Raw genomic sequence first — 19,110 nt, 5'->3', positions numbered from 1 at the left:
TCTCTCTCTTTGTCTCTCCTCTCTCTCACGCTCTGTCTCAATTTCTCTCTCGCTTTCTCTCCTCTCTCTCTCTCTCTTTCTCACTTTCTCTCCTCTCTCTCTCTCTCTCTCTCTGTCTCTCTGTCTCTCTGTCTCTGTCTCTCTGTCTCTCTTTCTCTCTCGCTTTCTCTTTTTCTCTCGCTTTCTCTCTTTCTCTCTCGCTTTCTCTCCTCTCTCTCCCTTTCTCTCCTCTCTCATGCTCTGTCTCTCACGCTCTGTCTCTCTCTCTCTTTGTCTCTCTCTCTCTCTCTCTCTCTGTTTCTCTTTCTCTGTCTTTGTCTCTCCTCTCTCTCACGCTCTGTCTCAATTTCTCTCTCGCTTTCTCTCCTCTCTCTCTCTCTCTCTTTCTCACTTTCTCTCCTCTCTCTCTCTCTCTCTCTCTCCTCTCTCTCTCTGTATTAGGTTTCCCCCCTGAATCAAACTGATGGGGTTACTTCAGTCCTTTCCCAGGTTGAAATAAAGTAGTAGTCTCTTTTTCCTGCTCCCTCTTCCACCACAGTTTTTTCATTTCAGGTGAGTGTCGAGGTGGAGGCAGAGGCAGGGAGTCCCTGCACCAGAGAGAGGGAGCAGCAGGAAGGAAGTCATTACAGCGTTGTGTGGAGAGTGGCGCTGGGGGCCCTGGGAGCCAGCTGGCGGCAGTTTGGGAAGAAGAGGTGCGCGGGAGGGGGGACCCAGACGGGACAGGGGAAACCTGAGCCCCTGGAAATAGCTGAGAATGCCCTAAGTAAAAATTCCGCCCGCCTCCGTCCCACCAACATTTCCCATAATGGTCTCAGCCAAATAGGATGAGTAGGGGTCTCCCCACACCCTACACCAGAGACACTTAGAGAGACAGGACTCATACACATACATGTACGTACACACAAAAACCACTAATAAAGAAGTTGGGTAACTTCTTTGTCAAGTTGGAACAACTTGTTTCACAGTGAGCTTATCTTACTTATTGTAACACCTGAAGGATTTCACAATCAAATCAAAAGCATGCCTACTTTATGCCCGTGCTGAATACGACTAGTTCATTGCTAGTTGCAATGAAGACCTATCTGGGCAAATAAATATTCAGATATTTGAACATGGAAGTTGAAAGTCAGGGAAATTCCAGTCTGTGTGCAATGTGGTAGTGTGAGCTTTTTGCCACTACATTCATATTGTTTTCATTTTGCCTGCGGTTGGACGGAGGTTTGGAGAGAAATCTAGCATGTAGTCGCAAATCAATCATAGTTTATTACAAAAAAAAGATTTGTCTGAAAATAATGCTTTTATCCGACTGCGTGACAGGAGTTTGACTCTACATTCTCCTCAAGTAATCTGTGGATGCATGGAATATCACAGCCATGACAGTCAGTGGGAATGAGTTGTTTTCTACAGTCTTTATGGATCCTTCAACACGATGAGACCAGTTGGTTACCACTGTTTCACCACATAACGGATTTACGATGAGACCAGTTGGTTACCACTGTTTCACCACATAACGGATTTACGATGAGACCAGTTGGTTACCACTGTTTCACCACATAACGGATTTACGATGAGACCAGTTGGTTACCACTGTTTCACCACATAACGGATTTACGATGAGACCAGTTGGTTACCACTGTTTCACCACATAAAGGATTTACGATGGGACCAGTTGGTTACCACTGTTTCACCACATAAAGGATTTACGATGGGACCAGTTGGTTACCACTGTTTCACCACATAAAGGATTTACGATGAGACCAGTTGGTTACCACTGTTTCACCACATAACGGATTTACGATGAGACCAGTTGGTTACCACTGTTTCACCACATAAAGGATTTACGATGAGACCAGTTGGTTACCACTGTTTCACCACATAACGGATTTACGATGAGACCAGTTGGTTACCACTGTTTCACCACATAAAGGATTTACGATGAGACCAGTTGGTTACCACTGTTTCACCACATAAAGGATTTACGATGAGACCAGTTGGTTACCACTGTTTCACCACATAACGGATTTACGATGAGACCAGTTGGTTACCACTGTTTCACCACATAACGGATTTGGTTGTTGTATTGTCAATAACTGAAATTGTACATCATCAAGTCTTTCATGTAGACTAGAGCTCTCAGTTAGAGAGAGAAACCTTTGAAAATGTCCTTGGTTGAGCCATTACAAGCTTTCCTTTTTTAAATTAGGGGAAATGGTTGCAATTAACACAATGAAAAGGAATAATTTGAACTATTAGAGTTAACAATATTGTAGGCCTATGTCGAATAGAGTCTTAGGATTGATATTTGAATTCAATAGATAGATTGATGGCTCGACTAGTTTGATTGATGAGTTGACAATCTTTCCGTTGATCGATCCCCCCTCCCTCTCTCTCTCTCTATAATTACAGTGATTGCACAGATCCAAAATGACACGCCACGCTTACAACCTCAAATCACAGCCAGGGTAGGTAGTCCTAGAGACAGGAGCAGTGAAATCATTTTGGGGAAAATCACTGTAAAGAAATCAGCAGTCTGACTGAAAGGCTGCGGCGGCAAATTGAGACTATAGTCAAGGGTCCAATCTGGGAGACATTTTCTCTGTTGATCAGAGGGACCTGGGAACTACTGCTGGGCTCCATAGACATCTGCTCTGGCAATTTCACCACACTGTAGCCTGCAAAGGTTAAACCACTAAAATGTAATATTTGCCTAGAGGGGGTCAAGGCAGAGCAATTACAAGGTACAATCGGCAGGGCTAATCAGCTACTGCGGCACACAGGGGGGGGGGGGGGGGGGGCTGGGCAAATAAGCCCTGATCAGAAGCCCTGTTCTCCTTTCCTCCGTGTCTCTGTTTACTTATTAAACCCTGTTCTCATGTTCAAGGAACCCCCCCCCCCTATCAGCCCAGCAGGTACGTTTAGCTCCTGACACTTTTAAATGGGACCACACTTCACTGAAAGTCCTGTTAATCAGTATTGGTGCCCTTTGTGGTAGACAAGGGTCTTAAATGACTATTTTCCAATCTGGCTGGCATTAACACCTATGGTGGAGGATGGGTATTGAGCCTAAGGACTGGAAACGAAGGCATGTGGACCAGGAGTAGATCTGTATGTGTATGTACTACATGCATGAAGGGTGGACCGGGGCACAGAGTAACAACAAAATAACTCCAATTAGAAACCAGTTAGAAAGCTGTTAATCAACGTGAAAATGATTGGTTAGTGTATCTACACTCCTATGACATTATTATATTTTGTTGTATTGGCAACAAGTCATTTTGTATTTTTTGATTATTGACATGTGGAACATCCCCTATGTTTCTAATCATATAGGATTTTTATCCGTAAAAATAAGTATTTCCATTGGTGTAGTTGATTACAATTATTATTGTATTTTCTCACAAGATTAGACACAAATTGTAACATTTGTCACTATTAAACCCCTTACCTAAAATTAGATTTTATATAGTATTTAGACACATTCACATAATGATATAACATTTCACTTCATTACATCAAGTTTCCCAGTACAACTAAGATAATACCTTAAAACATAACCATATTTATACGTTTGAATGCTAAACGTATCTTATATAAAATGTATACATTTTTTACCTAAAAGATTAAATTAAAATATTTTTGGTCAGTTTTGGGTATTTTCATATATCAGTTTCAAATATCAGTTTCAAATCATAAAATTCGTCAATTACCCCTAATTTTTTACAATTGAAGACAGTGTTCCATTTAACCCTGCAGCCTGTTACAATGAACCCCGCCTACATTATGACTGCTGCCACTTGTAAACGACTGGTATGTCCTAGAAATGTAGTTACCGTGAGCAATGGTAGCTGAGATATGTGATGTTTGTATAAAAATATTATGAATCTAACTCAAATAATGTTTCATAAATAAGCAAAAGACCAAAACTGTTACTTTGTGCCCCGGTCTCCCCTACATGTCAGCTCATTATCACATCATTGAAGGGGGTGGGGGCAATAATCTTTCACTGTTGTTTTCATGCCTACTCTTTGACACCAACGTGGTAATGAGTGTGTATCAGCACCAGCATTAATGTATAATACAGTACCACTGTCTGGTGTACAACACTTTTCAACAAGGCTCAGGAACAATTACTGGTAATTAAATATGTGCCAGTTACTGAAAAAGATCATTATGTCCTTGGTGTATAACACCAATTAATTACTTTGATTTCAGCGAGTAGCAAAGCTCTTTAAACAACGGTGCGTGCTGATTCATATAGAGCACATACTTAAAAACGGGCATATTCTGTTAGTTAGTTAGTATCTATGTGATAGGGATGTGCTCCTAACAGAGAAGAGTACACCAGAGGTAAATCTGTAACATTATGTATCTATGTGATAGAGATGTGCTCCTAACAGAGAAGAGTAGACCAGAGGTAAATCTGTAACATTATGTACATTCATTGTAATATTTTCTTAACCATTTTTATTTTGCCAAAAAAGTTACAAGTAGTTAATTTGTGATGTGTCACTAGTCTAAATGTATTTGTATTTATTTAACTAGGCAAGTCTGTTAAGAACAAATTCTTATTTACAATTGTATTTTTTCTCATGACGGCCTACCCCGGCCAAACCCTAACCACACTGGGCCAATTGTGCGACGCCATATTGGCCTCCCAATCACGGCCGGTTGTGATACAGCCTGGAATCAAACCAGGGTCTGTAGTGACGCCTCTAGCACCGCTGCGCCACTCGGGAGTCAAAGACAATACCTGGTCATCTTATGATCTTTCATACTTACTTGGTCCTTTATTGACCAATCCTCCCCCGGCTTCTCCAGGTGTACTGCACACTACTAGTCATGTGACTTCCCCATTCATGCCTCTCTATACAGATGACACAGTCTACGCTGCAGACTGCCATCCTCTGGTGCTGCCCAGCTGGCAGAGACACAGGACTAACACTGGTCCTATTCACACTCTAACCTCTCCCTCCCTCTCTCTCTCCTTCTCCCTTTCCCTTCTTCCCTCCCTCCCACTGTACAGTGGCTGAAGGACCAGTGTGGTTGCTATTTACCGATGACTGAAAAGGATGGTAAAAATGTCAATCCATCATGAAGAGTGAGTTGTGCTCCTACCTCATGTCTTTCAGAGGCTTGGTCATTGAATACGTACTGTATAAATCCAGGCATAGTCATTACCTGAAACCAGCGTATAAACATTATAGACGTAAGCTAGCACGGCAACACGATTTCAAACTCCATATCCTCTCTGGTGTGGAGTTGAAACTACATGTGTGTATCCCTCAAAGCTCCCTATACCTACGCAACTAGAAACTCACATTCTTATGCAAATATTCTATGTGTAGTTCGTAGAACAGAACTAAAGAACCAAAGAGAGGTGAGAATGCATGAATTAACCACAAACTATCTTTGGGCCTGAGGCCTTAATACCTAACTTGAAAATACCGGTGTCCAACCATTAGTAATCTATTCAATCCCCAACCTATAAATGGTTACACAGCAACCCCTCTGAGGCAAAACCCACCAGATTCTCTCTGCTTTCAATCTAACTCTGGTTAATGAGATACAGAGTCACATTCCCTCTCTCCTCATCTCTCTCTCTCCCTTTCAAATTCCCTCTCTCTCTCTCCCTTACATTTTCTCTCTCCCTTTCACATTCTCTCTCTCCCTTTCCCATTTTTTTTCTCTCTCTCTCTCTCTACCTTTAACATTTCTCTCTCTCTCTACCTTTTACATTTCTCTCTCTCTCTATCTTTCACATGTTTCTCTCTCTCTCTCTCTCTCTCTCTCTACCTTTCACATTTCTCTCTCTCTCTCTCTCTCTCTCTCTCTACCTTTCATATTTCTCTCTCTCTCTCTACCTTTCTCATTTTTTTTTTCTCTCTCTCTCTCTCTCTCTACCTTTCACATTCCTCTCTCTTTCTCTCTCTCTCTCTACCTTTCACATTTCACATTTTCTCCCTCTCTCTGTTTCCTTTGGGTCTCAGAGTATACAGTAATTCTATCTGCCAGCTTGCTCTAGCCTCCTGCTCCCAGGGTTTAATCCATGCATGTATGCAAACGCACATGTCTCCTCAAACAATCAGCATGTCACTAGTGCATGTGTGAGGCTGTGTTCTTGTGAAGGGTGTGTGTGTGATCGAATATGTGTGTTTGAGTCTATGCATATAGTATGTTTGTATGTTTGTATGTGTTTGCGTGTTTGTGCGTGTGTGTGTGTGTGTGTGTGTGTGTGTGTGTGTGTGTGTGTGTGTGTGTGTGTGTGTGTGCGTGTGCGTGTGTGTGTTGAGGACGGACAGTTCTCCATCGGGGTCTGTGTGTGTGTGTGTGTGTGTGTGTGTGTCTCACGCGAGTCCTCGCTCCTTGCAGTCTAAGTATTATTGACAAATCCATCACAGGCAGTGATGCATCGGCTCCCGGCTCACCCCGCAGGACTCAGGGGCCGTCTCTGACATGCTGTCACCTTGGTAACTGCTGCCCAAGTGAACTGCCTGCTGGGATAGCTGACCTCTGCTGGCGGGCCGCCGTGAGGCCGCGGCAGGCGGCGTGTGGCAGGAGATGTCACCGCGACCGGACCCCCTGAGGACGGGCCCTTCATGGTCCCAGCCATCGATCCATCAGCCCAGCCTCCTCCATGTCCCCGTCACTGGCCAGACCCAACCAGACCCTCTCTGGATACATTGATTCCAGTCAAACATGAGAGAGGGAGGGAACTGTTTAGCATTTCGGGGCCAGACAGTCAGGCAATAGTGGTAGGCTAATAGATTTCAATGATTAATTTGAAACTTTGTTGTGCCCAGTTCAGGGATCCTTAAATTGAGATTTGAGTATTAGGGGTTTTATTTGTTGTGAATTGATTTGGTTCGGTCTGAGGAGTTATCCTGTAACATTTAGATTATTAACCAATAACCACACAGTGAGATCAGATGTCTGTTTATGTATGATGGAAACTTTTTATTCTCTTGTCTATGTGAAATTGCAGTTGAGAAATGTTTTTCTTTTGTTTTTGTAAACACTTTTTAAAGAATGCATTTTTTAAATATAATATTTGTTTGGCCCTAGGCAGGCATCTGGACTAGTTCTCATTGTGAAGTATGAACAATATTCCCGAAGGGCGATTTGAAGCGTTTTTCATTGGCACTGGCCTGCTGTGGTTGTGGGCGTCAGTTGTTTGGAATGCTCTGTTTTGTGTGGAGCAGCCATCGGACACAAGGTCTGAGGCCGTAGATCGCCTGAACAGCCTCTCTCTGCTGCGTATTGATATCTGAGAACCAAACCACATGTGGTGGTGAGCCTGGTTGAATACGCTACCTACGCAGACCTTGGTTCAAATATTATTTCAAATATCGCAATTACTTTCACATACATTCGAAGTAAGTTCTCACATGTTTTTTATTTTAAAAGACAAGTAGTTTAATATTTTAATGTATTTTGAAATACACTTCGAAAGCATTTGAAATGCTCAAATACACTGACTCAAATAGCCTGCCCGACCATGCGTTTAACAGGTATTTGAAAGTCCTGTCAAATACAATTTAGCAGACTTTTTTATTTTTCCTTTTTTTTATATAACCACTCAAATACTCAAATAAAAGTACTTGTTTTGGGCTGTGTAGTTGAAAATACTCAAATACACAGAAAAAGTATTTTAAATACCAGATACTCAAATACACATGTATTTGATCCCAGGTCTGAAGGACAGAACAGACATTAAGAACATCTAGACATAGATACTAGATTTGATCAAAAATCTATTAATTCAGAGGCATAATTCATGAGTTATATGTTGAAATATGCAGTGGTTTAATTGGCTTGTGGACCAAAGTGTGCACTGTAGACTTAATGAGTTATCATATTGTGGTTTGAAAATACTAAACACACAATGTCAAGAGATAATCTGGTTGTCATTATTGAAACTGTCTGGGTTCTTTCCCTTGGTGGACATAGTTAGTTTACACACAGTGAAGCCACCACTGACCTTATGCGTACCCTATACCTTACTCACATGCTGGGCCTGTTGGAAAGAAAACAACATCTTGATAAACAATGCCATCAGACATCCTCTCACCCCCATTAAATCAGTTTCCTGAAAATGAGATGACATCATCACAGCTATGATGTCATCCAGATGACTCAGGTCTTTTAGGACTGTGTCCCCCCTCAACTGTCCCCCTCCTTCCTTAGTGGAGATGTCCAACTCTCTGGAGAGGTTTGGTAAGGAGAGGAGAGAAGTGGGCAGAGAGGAGAGTAGGCGATTGACTGGCCAACAGCTGACTTTGATGAGAAAACACAGAGAACACAGAGGAAGAAAGGAGAGCGGGAGCTATACAGTAGTTTGGTCTACTGCCGTTTTACTGTATCTTACGACGCGGGTTGAAACTGTAATGGGAAAACTCTGTCTATGGGAGTGGGTATGAGACACACTAAGGCCCCTCCAGACATAGGTGATTTAACTGTGTTGTGCAGAAAGAAGTGAATGAGAGGGTCACCCCACTCTAGCGTAGGCAATTTAACAATAACATCAGGTTGGTCAAACGTGTATGTGATTTCAAGTCCTCTGTATTGAAAATAGTCCTAAAAGAATCCCCAAAAATCTATTTTGTATTTTGTGGAAGATAATAATATACAAAGTCAAATTGGATTAAATTAATAGGCCTACTTTAAATACAATAATACTTTGCATGGGAAAGACATCCAAAATTGAACGAAATCTCCAGTCTTGAACGAAATCAAACTTACATAAAAAACTAGCCTAACAATTACATTTAAGGGAAAACTTTGAGACAAGATCAACTCACGCATCATGACAAACAGGTAGGCTCAATTTGCGTATACCTGTTGCAATTTTCAAACAAATTAAAAGTCAGAGAAAGTACATGTTTAAAATGATGTTGTTATTAACGTCTCGTGCATAGCAGCAGCGCTGTTTTCCCGAAGCGTTCAGGGCAAGAGGTCTGTCTATACGTAGGCTACTATAACTCTCAGCTAATATTGTGTTACATTTAAAATCAGGATTCGCTACATACGAATCCTTCGCATATGATTTTTAAAAAATGTGTTATTATAAACCTAGCCTATATGATAAATATAATTTATGTTTAAACAATGACAAAAACAGTTGACTTTCATTGATTAAAACAGTTTACATATTTGAATATAATGCGCACAAAGACATTCAGAGTAGCCTAATTTGTAAATAATGCTCCCACTTGAAATTCTTGTTTTTATCGTGGTCTTTCCAATATCATCATTATTATTTGTATGCAATACTGTTTTTTTTTAAATTGTAGGAAACAAAATCAAAAGCATCTTCATTTTACAGAATATTAGACCCAGCTATTAATTCCAGCAGATGGCGCTGTAATGTCATAGAAGCTTGGAGAGCCACATTTACCCCAAAATCCATTTCATACATCAAAGAGATGAATAATAAAATAATACATATTTTAAGTTATTTTCATAACATAGCGATATTTTCTACTACAAGAAATTTGACATGAAACAAAACAATCCATAGCAAATACGTGGCTTTGTTGCAGTGTCATGGCTGTATATGAAGTGCATCGAGGAAAAGTGATGCACGTTGTTATCAGCTTTTGGGAAAACTTGAGGCTTGCACATGATCTGAAGTTAGATTCGCATGTGAATATTTGAAGCATTACGTATTTCCTTGTATCAAGTAAAGTACCAGCTTAGTAATAATAATAAAACAGCTGCTGTTGAACGCATTAGAAATATGAATTTACTATTAATCATTATAATGGTAGGCCGAAGGCAAAACGGATTTAGGCTAAGTTTTTTCTCGACTTAAACAAAACAAATTGAAGACATCTTTTATCACATTTAAAATGACATGCCATTAATATTCCTGCCAAAGCTTGATAAAGTTTTGTATTTAAACCCACCCGATAGATGTATCCAAAGTTTACTGATAAATCTCAATATGTCAAAATCAGATGCATGTAACAGACCTGATGAGGAAGAGAGTGCGGCGAGTGTCCATTCAAAAACCCCAAAATTCTGTACACTCGAATATATCAAATCTTACCTCTGTGCAGATGACGTCCTGAATGCCCATACATCAGATGTATAGATGCTGTGGGAGGTTGGTGAATGAAGCCATGCGTGCGTGACTGCGGGTATGTTTGTAATGTGGCAGGATCTCACGTACGGCTCTTCGTGGGCTGAAAGTGGGTTACCATAAACCCCGCGGTTCAACTTGGGTGAGAGACCTTTGTAGGGCAGACCAAAGCCGAGTCCTCCTCGATTATTTCACAATGGTCAAGTTGTCTTATAGGTGTATGAAAGGATGGAGTATGAAGGGATGAGTGTGACTGGGTGATGTGCACTTTGTCTTCTTTACGGTGCCTGACCTGCAACTGAAAAGACTTGTCAACTGTTCGGCCAGTTACATCTAGACACTGTATTTTCAGGTTGTTGGATATGTCAACCTATTTCTGTAAACGTGAATCATTACAGCGCCTTGAAACGGAAGAACGCGGACAATACGTTTATAGATCAACGTCTATTTCATTGTCTTTATGTGTTGATTATTCGTTAATTGTTGTGGCTCTCACACGTTTAGCTGCATGTGTATAGCCATGGGGCCGGTGTTTAGTAGGCCTACATTTTAATGGCATGACAAATTTAAAAATAAAACATTACATTTGAAGTTACTTTTTTGTATTGTTGACAGGCGGATCAGATACTGAAGCATGTTAGTTTCGAGTACTTAGTTAAACAGACTCTATTCTACCCATCCGTTGTGACCACGAAACCCTGACCTTCACGATTTATAGAAAGGAAACCCCAAGAGTCGCGTCACCGCCATACATATTTTAAAGCGTCCTCCTCCATTCTTGCGCGTGAGAATGTCAGGTCGGGTAGGCACGAGGCAGTCGGAATTAGGAATAGGCACCCCGCGTGCAGCACATCATGCCAATCCGTGGAATTCAATCTGTGCTTTGTACGGTCCAATCTCCGGACCCTCGCTGTCAGAATGCCGAGCGATAAATGATATATAGTAGACCTATATTCTGTATATGTGGTTATTATCGTGCTATTACATGTTCACCTTTTCCATTTTAATTTGGTTCTAAATACTTGTAAGTGAAGTCCAATAACCTACATGTTATAGGCAGGGATGAGGCCATAAGAGGTTGCAACGTTTATAGAGAGCACGCACTATATTAACTATATATACATATTCGTGGCTTTGAATCAGTCACACATTAACGGACCCTGTATATAGGTTTCTTACTTCTCATGTTCTTCTTATTTCTTATTTTTTATTTCTCGTGTGTTTTTGTTCTACCTTGTGTTATGTTTAGTACTACATTGATATTGATTACTGCATCGTTGGTTTTAGAGTTTGCAAGAAAGGCATTTCACTGTACTTGTGCACGTGACATTAACTTGAAACTAATACAAAATGATAATACAAATATGCTACTGATTAGTCTATTTTATAATACATGTATAATATAATATTGTAGATATATACGACGCAATGCCTTTGTGCTCAATTTACTCTTCAAAACAAATTAAATAATAAAATCAATCATCAGAATTTTGAACGTTTTTGTAATAATATCCTTGGTTACATCATTTTAAGTTGATTAAAGGATTTATCTTTCACTTTCTGGAGAATAGGATGGTTACCTGCAGGCAATGAAATGCATATAAGGAATATCAAACCAACCCGTTTTAGAGGGAGACACTGGAGTCTGTGCCCGCAGAAAGGGAAACAGGAAGTTTCTGTCGTCAAGGGCCATCTCTGATGAAATGGAGCTTCATGTGGAAGTATTGACATAATATAACATAACCATGGGAAGTACCCTATTACAACGCCCATTAGACTTGGCCTACTGAAAAAGAGCTGGGCTAAGGGATTTAAAAATATATATTAGCAATATAGAACAAAAGGCCCAATAATAAATTCAGTTTGGAAGGAGACGTCACGACTCGTAAGACATTAGGAATATATCAAATAAATATATACATTCGATTTTATCATCACATGAGTCAAGAGCAGAACACGAGGGGGATTAGATTTTTTTTTTGTGTGTTGGGCGGGGGGGGGGGGGGATCTATATCACCGACAGAAGACTACAATTTTCGCAACAGGATATGAACTATAGGCCATCGAGGAAGCCTCCCCATGGAAAACAACGCCGGTTTAATGCATATTCATGTGATGGCACGTGGGAGAAGTAGAATATGAGGGAAACGATTGTGTGGGTCAAATTTGTACTGGGATATTAGACTTCCAAGGAATTCTAAACACTATACGTGCATGCATAATAGAACCGATGTTTGTGAGAAATAAACCTAAACTAAACCATATGAAACACTTTAGTATCGAGGAAATGTATTCCTCAGTCTGCTATGACGTAATAACAATGCTGAGATCCTGTAAAGGGGTGCACACAGGCCTAGATCATAACATATTTGGCCTATACGTGTAATCGAGTCTAAGAGCACAATCTGAAGAATCAGGCTATTTCACAATTTGTTGTGTTGGGCTGTTGTTTTTCGTCGTTGTTGTTGATATGTGTCACCCAAATCTACCTATCAGCAGTCCATAACGTTGCCATTCGTTGTGCTAGGCCCATTGTTGCGCCGTGACTGAACGGATTTATTCTGAAGTGCAGAGAAAGTGTTGATATTTGAATAATGAATCCAAAAACACTCAACGTTAATCTGCCACATACTGTAGGCCTAAACTGGGCGCATAGATGGACTTGCAGACATCTAACCAAATAAAAAACGTCGAGGAACATTTCTGCTACCACTGAATGGCTTGATCTGGTGGCGAAACAAATATTCTCTATGAAAACGGTCTTATGTTGAACCCCATTGTGTTGAGAGAATGTCCAAACTGCAGGGCTTTGGGGTGACGGGGGGCCTCCCCCTTTAACCCGGGTAACAATTGTTCACGATTTAAAAGAGAAAGTTACGCTGCCATACAGATTCCACAACGAGAAATATCCTTATGCGTTATGGAGACAAAGGACTAGGCCAGGGTATTGGCCACCAGGTTTTGAAGACCCATGAAATGCTGAGCGAACAGGCTGGCTGGGCGAGAGAGAGTTTGTGCATAAAGCAAATCAAAACCACTTATGTTATTTTGGAAGTCTTTACATCTATAAATGTGGATCATTTTGAGCCCTTCGCACAGACAAATAATGCTGCACAAGCACTTTTCCCATGCATGAATGGTAAACGCACAATGCACCAAGTTTGCATAACGGTTATAATTAATTTACTATTAATCCCTGTACTAGATCCATAACGCAGAAACATCGATTCAGATCAAAATAATTTTGCAGACGTGGGAAACATATCACACGCGTCATGTGACATTATCACATTTCGAATGTGGGCAATAAACCCTAGATGATCAAATATGGAGAATATGGAAAATTATATAGATTTCCTGGACCTATTATATATTGTGTTATATCATGCCCCACCCATTTATTGGATTGGAATTATTAACAACTAAATTTAGTCAATGGGTTATCCCTCTTTACACATACCAATTCGATGATATTGGGTGCGTTGGTGGCGTAAAGTTGTTTAGGCCTATATGGATGGACGCGTGTGCTCACAATTATCTTGGCTATTTGAAATATCCAAACGAAACATATTCTTACTTTTTGTATGCTTGTCTTAAATAATCCTACTTTTCTTTATAGGCATTTATGGAAATTGCATATTGCAAGTGGAAGCTATCCATTTTTTGTAATATTCCGTTCGAACCAAACTGCATGCGTCTATAATCAGAACGTTGGCTATAGCCACCCATTTCTCTGGGATTTCATGGATTCGAATGACCAAATCTACCCGCGTGTCTGACTGGCACTTTTATTAATGAGGACAAAGGAAAGTGATGCATACTTCTTCTATAACGTTGAATTCAGTTGCTAAGCAACTAGTGTATGGGAAATCATCCGCGAAATTTAAATCTTCGAGCGTGGATAGTGCATTTAGCTGAATAGTCAACTTGCGAAAAAGTTGGAGAGCCGAGTGCATTTCCAAGCTATAGGTTTCGTCCTAATTTCAGTCTTAAGAAATCTAAATAGTTTATATAGGCTACACTGTAGCATAGTTTATGGCGTGGCATGCACTATTACGCAAATAGAGATGTAGCCTATCCACAGGCCTATAGGCCTAAACTGGACCAAAGTCACACAACATAAAACAAACATGCGCAAACCTTATAGGTATTCCATTCTCAACGCTAATGTCAATTTTACACAACAAAAGCTAATCCAAACATGTTTAAACGCCATTATTGTATCTATTTGTATTCGTTGACTCCAATGTTCAATTTGATAGGCCTAATCAATGTCCAACTCATTGCCCCAAAGCCTGGTGTCAATGTGAAATCGCAATGTTCTCTTACGTATTATTTTAAACCATAAAACATCTGTCTACGCCAAGACTACCATACTTTGAGGTTAACATGAGATATTTAGACTCGCTTTGCAATAGGTCAGCATCATGCTTGTTGTGTTGTTATCACACTAATGAGATGTATGTTGAATTTAAATCATCTCAAAAGGATGTTTTCAATAATGGAAATTCGGAAGCATTAGGTTTTAAAGTCACTGAAAAACTAGTTGTCCGTGCACCCTGCGCCATCCCATGCACCATAGGCCTATAAGGAAAACCTAAACAGTGTAGGATACAGTCATAATTTTGCAACTAAAAAGTAGAATATCCCATGCCAAAACCCTAATCACGTAATGACAACAGTGGATAGTATACAGTGTGTTCACATGCGTGTGTCGGGATGAAGAATCTTGACCTTATGTGCATATTTGCAAAATAACAATACTGTTTCTCAAAACATAAATCAGGCCCATGATATAACTTTCACTCTGAATGTATGAATACACTGGCTCATGAAAAATATAACACTAAAATATATAGACTATACTGCTTTGAATCGAATCGTCTTACTCATATACTGACGTAAGGCGAATGATTAAATATTTTACAAACAATATCAGTAGCAACATCTACCTTTATGTTTGTCTGTAAAACATGACGCACAGCTCCGGTGAGATAGGCCTACAGCATTAACCAGAGCTATGGAATAAGATCGGCAAGATCCCCCATATTGGGCCTACTGAGGAAGTGTCACGCGGTGGATGTAAACAAACGCATAGATCGCACTTTGAGTGACTAGTCGTCTACGGACTAATATAGGGCTAGATGATGCAAATGCTACATAATCAATAAAGTTATCTGATGCTGCTATGATGAAGGTGGAGAAGCGAATTAGTTAAAGATAAATATGAATTGTGAATAAATCAAATATAGCCCGGTGAAATGGTCAAATATAATTCCCTATGGGGCTCCAATAACATTGACAGTGGAGATGCACAGAGGTTCAGCGTTCGATATAACATAGGACTATTTTTCCTAAATTATAGTATTTTTTGTAAACTTGTGTTATGCAAATCTGTGACAAAAGTAGTTAGAACAAGAACAATCGGCAATTTCTCTGCGTTAACCTTTCTCACATTAAATAATATCACGAATGCATGCCTTGTTTCATAAACAAACGTAGCTAAATATTAAATTCAAATATAAATCTCAAAACACACAATGACGTAATTTCATTCTAACAAATTTATTGGTCTCAATCAGCTCGTAAGGATCACTACTGAAATTAAATTACAATCAAATTATCACATCAAAATATACCCTTATTACCTAACAACTGTCAATGTCAGCTTATGTTGATTTGTGCTTCTTTTAGAAACGAGATACAAAAATTAAACAAAACAAATGAAGTCAACAATGAAAACAGGAAAGCAAAACATCATACACAAAGTTCTGGGGGAAAATAAATTACCGTTTGGAATAATTGATATGTATTCCGAATAGAATATTAAAACAAGTCATTTTGATGAAAAATATAAAGTAAATAAGTCAGATCAGCATCTGATCTAATGAATCTATATTGCCGGCTTTACAGAGTCTGTTGTTTATTAAAACCTACCAAAGAATACTGCTTAGAAATGGCAGCATGTATAGTTACATCCACAGCACCCATTCAGTCACACTTGGCAACGGAGAGGAGAAGAATTTCAAATAAGTGCAGCTGAAGATAGTCTTTTCAAATGTCTATTTCTATTTCTTCACTCACGGTGTTCAAGTCCCATGAAAAAAAATCCATTTGAAAAAAAGAGGTGATCTTTTAGATCAGATGGCGGGGACAGTCCTGGTGAGTTTATATTTTATCATTAGGCGTGGAGGGCCTCAGAATCCCAATTCCTCTTTGTGAAAATTTAAACCATGCAGTCCTCCCCGCAAAAAATATGTTGGAAGCTTCGTGGATGCCACTCTTCTTCGTATTGATGCTGTTGCAGTTTTTGTTCCTTTGTTAAAGTAGGGGTTTAAAATGTCCCATTTTAAAATATACAAATGCCTGCCTCTTTTGTTTTTCGCAAATCAGATACAGGGTACAGGGGGAATCTTTTTTAAATTCTAATAGGACTACTTGCTTTGAAATTTCCAGTTGGTGTTGTTAATGCGCCAAAATTACCTGATGGAACGAACTTGTAGTCACCCTCTGGTCGGTCGGTTCACTCGGCCCAGTTAAACTTGCATCTTTTAAGTAATCTACTAAAAAATGTCCCTGAAAGAAAGAGCAGAAGGAACCTTTTAGGTTAAGACATTTCAGGGCTTGGAAGAAGGTTATCGGTGCGTTTTGGGGTTGGGTGGAAAAGGGGGGTTTGTTTTGTTCTGGTGAAAAATATATAACACATTTGCAGTCTTATTCCTATTCCATCACAATCACAGTATCAAAAATGTTTTGGCTATCTTGACGATAGTCTGTGTTTTATCAGTTTTAATTTTATATAAAATATTTTTTAGTCTTGTGTTCTGCTCTATGTCTCACTGAACATTCGTTTGCAGTCCATGGAGGGGGGCGGTGTATCTGCACTCACATTGCCGACCTGCGAGTACACATCCTCCGGCGTCTGTGGCACTCCTGGGGGCGTCATCCTTTTTTCCTTCTGTCTCCTATTGCAAAACCACACTCTAACCACTTCTTTCTCCAGCTGCAAGTTGTCCGCTAGTGAGGTTATCTCTTGGGCCGAGGGTTTGGGGCATTTCAGGAAGTGGCTCTCCAAAGCTCCCTTCACACTTACTTCGATGGACGTGCGCTTCTTTCGCTTCCTACCTTGTGCCGCTATCTTGTCGATGCTGGTCGGGCTGCCAGTGGTAGAATCCGCCTCCTCCAGCCATTTGTTTAGCAATGGCTTCAGCTTGCACATGTTTTTGAAGCTGAGCTGGAGAGCTTCAAACCGACAAATGGTAGTCTGAGAGAAGACGTTCCCGTACAGGGTTCCCAGGGCCAAGCCCACGTCCGCCTGCGTAAAGCCTAGTTTGATCCGGCGCTGTTTGAACTGCTTGGCGAACTGCTCCAAGTCGTCCGAGGTCGGTGTGTCCTCGTCGGAGTGCTGGTCGTGGCTGTTCACCCCTCCGTGGTGTTGCTGCTGGTGATGCGGATGCTGGTGGTGATGGTGGTGATGGTGGCTGCCGTGGTCCAGCTCTGGGGTGTCCCCCCTTACCAGACCCGGGTGCACCAGGCTCTGGCTCCCTGGTTGACTGAGCATTCCATTCACCGTGAAGCCCCCGGGGTTGGAGTAGATCAGCGACTGCTGCTGCTGCTGTCCCCCTGATATCGAGTTGAGGTGAGCCGCAGTTGTGCTCCCCCAAGCCCCTGCGTGAGTCTGATGAGGACCTAAGTGTGGGGGCCTGTGGTGCAACGCGGTGCCCGTGTGTAGATCATCTCTGCCCGAGTTATTTTTCACGTCCTGCTGCTGAGGGCTGCCTGTCATACCGACGGGACTCGACGACCAATGCGAGCCGGCTTCGGCTGCTGCTACAGCGGCTGCAGCTGCCGCAGCGGCGGCGTGCGGCAGGGATGTCACCCACTGATGAGCATGGCTCAACATATGTCCTCCGTTGCTCGCTGCCATAGCTCCCTGCATGAAGTCACTCTGTACCATCTTTACTGTGGGGTCTCCCCTGTACCCACCAGACACCGAGGTAACCGCAGCACTGCCCGGCTGCATACCACCGCCTCCAGAGTCAGAATGCACGATCGAGCCGGACGAGAGGATACTATTGCTGGACAGATAGGGGTTGGAAGCCGCGGTGGCCATTCCGTTAACCCTTATGAATATGTTTGTTGATTACCCCCCTCCCTTTTTCAGTTACTTTTTTCGAGCAGGCAAATTGTATCTCATGAATTATTTAAACTTTAAAAGTCTGGGTTGAATTTTGGCAAATACCATTGACTTGTTCTGCAAACGCCAGAAGAATAAAAAGGATAGCAAAAATGAATTAAAATCCGTATTTGTTGTGTTTAGCGCATTTATGTATTTCAAATAGAAATGGATAAAATAGCGATGAATAAAAATCCAGGTTCTCAAAAGCAGTTTGAAACCATGTGCAGTCCGTCAATAAAGTTGTGTCGTATTTAGAACGTCTGAGAGTTCAAATTAAAATACACAGAAAAAAGATATTTGCCCCAACAAACTTCTAGTGGTCGAAGAAATTTATCAATTTCTCCACGAAATACAAAGTCCCAGTTTTATGTTCCTATTGCGGGGGAGAAAAACACAAGCACTGGCTCCTTGGTTCTTTTGAAATTTAGCCGCTGAGATTTCTCCCTTGTTGCTTTATTCTTTTCTTTCGCTGTTCCTTTTATAGTACTGTAGAGTCTTTCTCTTTGTTCTGTTTTGATGTGTATAAACCTGCCAAACCGCTAACTCCCGCTGAAGTACAATTCAGTATTACAGTGCACGGCGATGGTTGCAAGCCTCTTCTCCCATTCGCTTGTTCGGTCTCTCTCACTCTCTCTCCCTCTCTTTCTCTTTCTGACAGTTCGCTACGTCCCTCCCTCAAAGCTCGAGGACACACGAATGTTTACCCTGTGCCAAGCGTGCGCACATCGTCCACGTCTCGCCCCCTTCAAATACGAGGAAGTCGAGTGCAAGACTCCCGTTGATTGGATACCCGGGGTATGATTGACAGGTCTTGCCAGCCTCGCTTGAGGCGCGTAAACCTCCTTCCGGC

General features: G+C 41.1%; 1 protein-coding gene across 2 annotated transcripts; it reads right to left on the bottom strand.

Annotated features, from left to right (window-relative positions):
* Nucleotides 1-15,630: 15,630 nt before the first annotated feature.
* On the bottom strand, nt 15,631-18,985 carry LOC110527366 (POU domain, class 3, transcription factor 3-B). 2 transcript variants are annotated; one of them, XM_036982707.2, is made up of 3 exons: nt 16,971-18,985; nt 16,565-16,657; nt 15,631-16,397 (listed from the first exon to the last, which is right to left on the bottom strand). In XM_036982707.2, exons 1-3 carry the CDS (start codon nt 18,192-18,194, stop codon nt 16,308-16,310), a joined length of 1,407 nt encoding a protein of 468 aa, XP_036838602.1. In that variant the 5' UTR covers nt 18,195-18,985; the 3' UTR covers nt 15,631-16,307. The 2 variants fall into 2 exon arrangements, with proteins under 2 accessions (XP_036838602.1, XP_036838603.1); XM_036982708.2 differs by having other exon boundaries at nt 15,631-16,657; nt 16,971-18,978.
* Between the last annotated feature and the right edge of the window lie 125 nt (nt 18,986-19,110).

This window comes from Oncorhynchus mykiss, chromosome 7 (assembly GCF_057628025.1).
Source record: "Oncorhynchus mykiss isolate SJ-2025 chromosome 7, ASM5762802v1, whole genome shotgun sequence".
NCBI classification, from domain to species: Eukaryota; Metazoa; Chordata; class Actinopteri; order Salmoniformes; family Salmonidae; genus Oncorhynchus; species Oncorhynchus mykiss.
The sequence above is the reverse complement of the archived record's forward strand: the minus strand, read 5'-3'. Positions and strand labels throughout refer to the sequence as shown.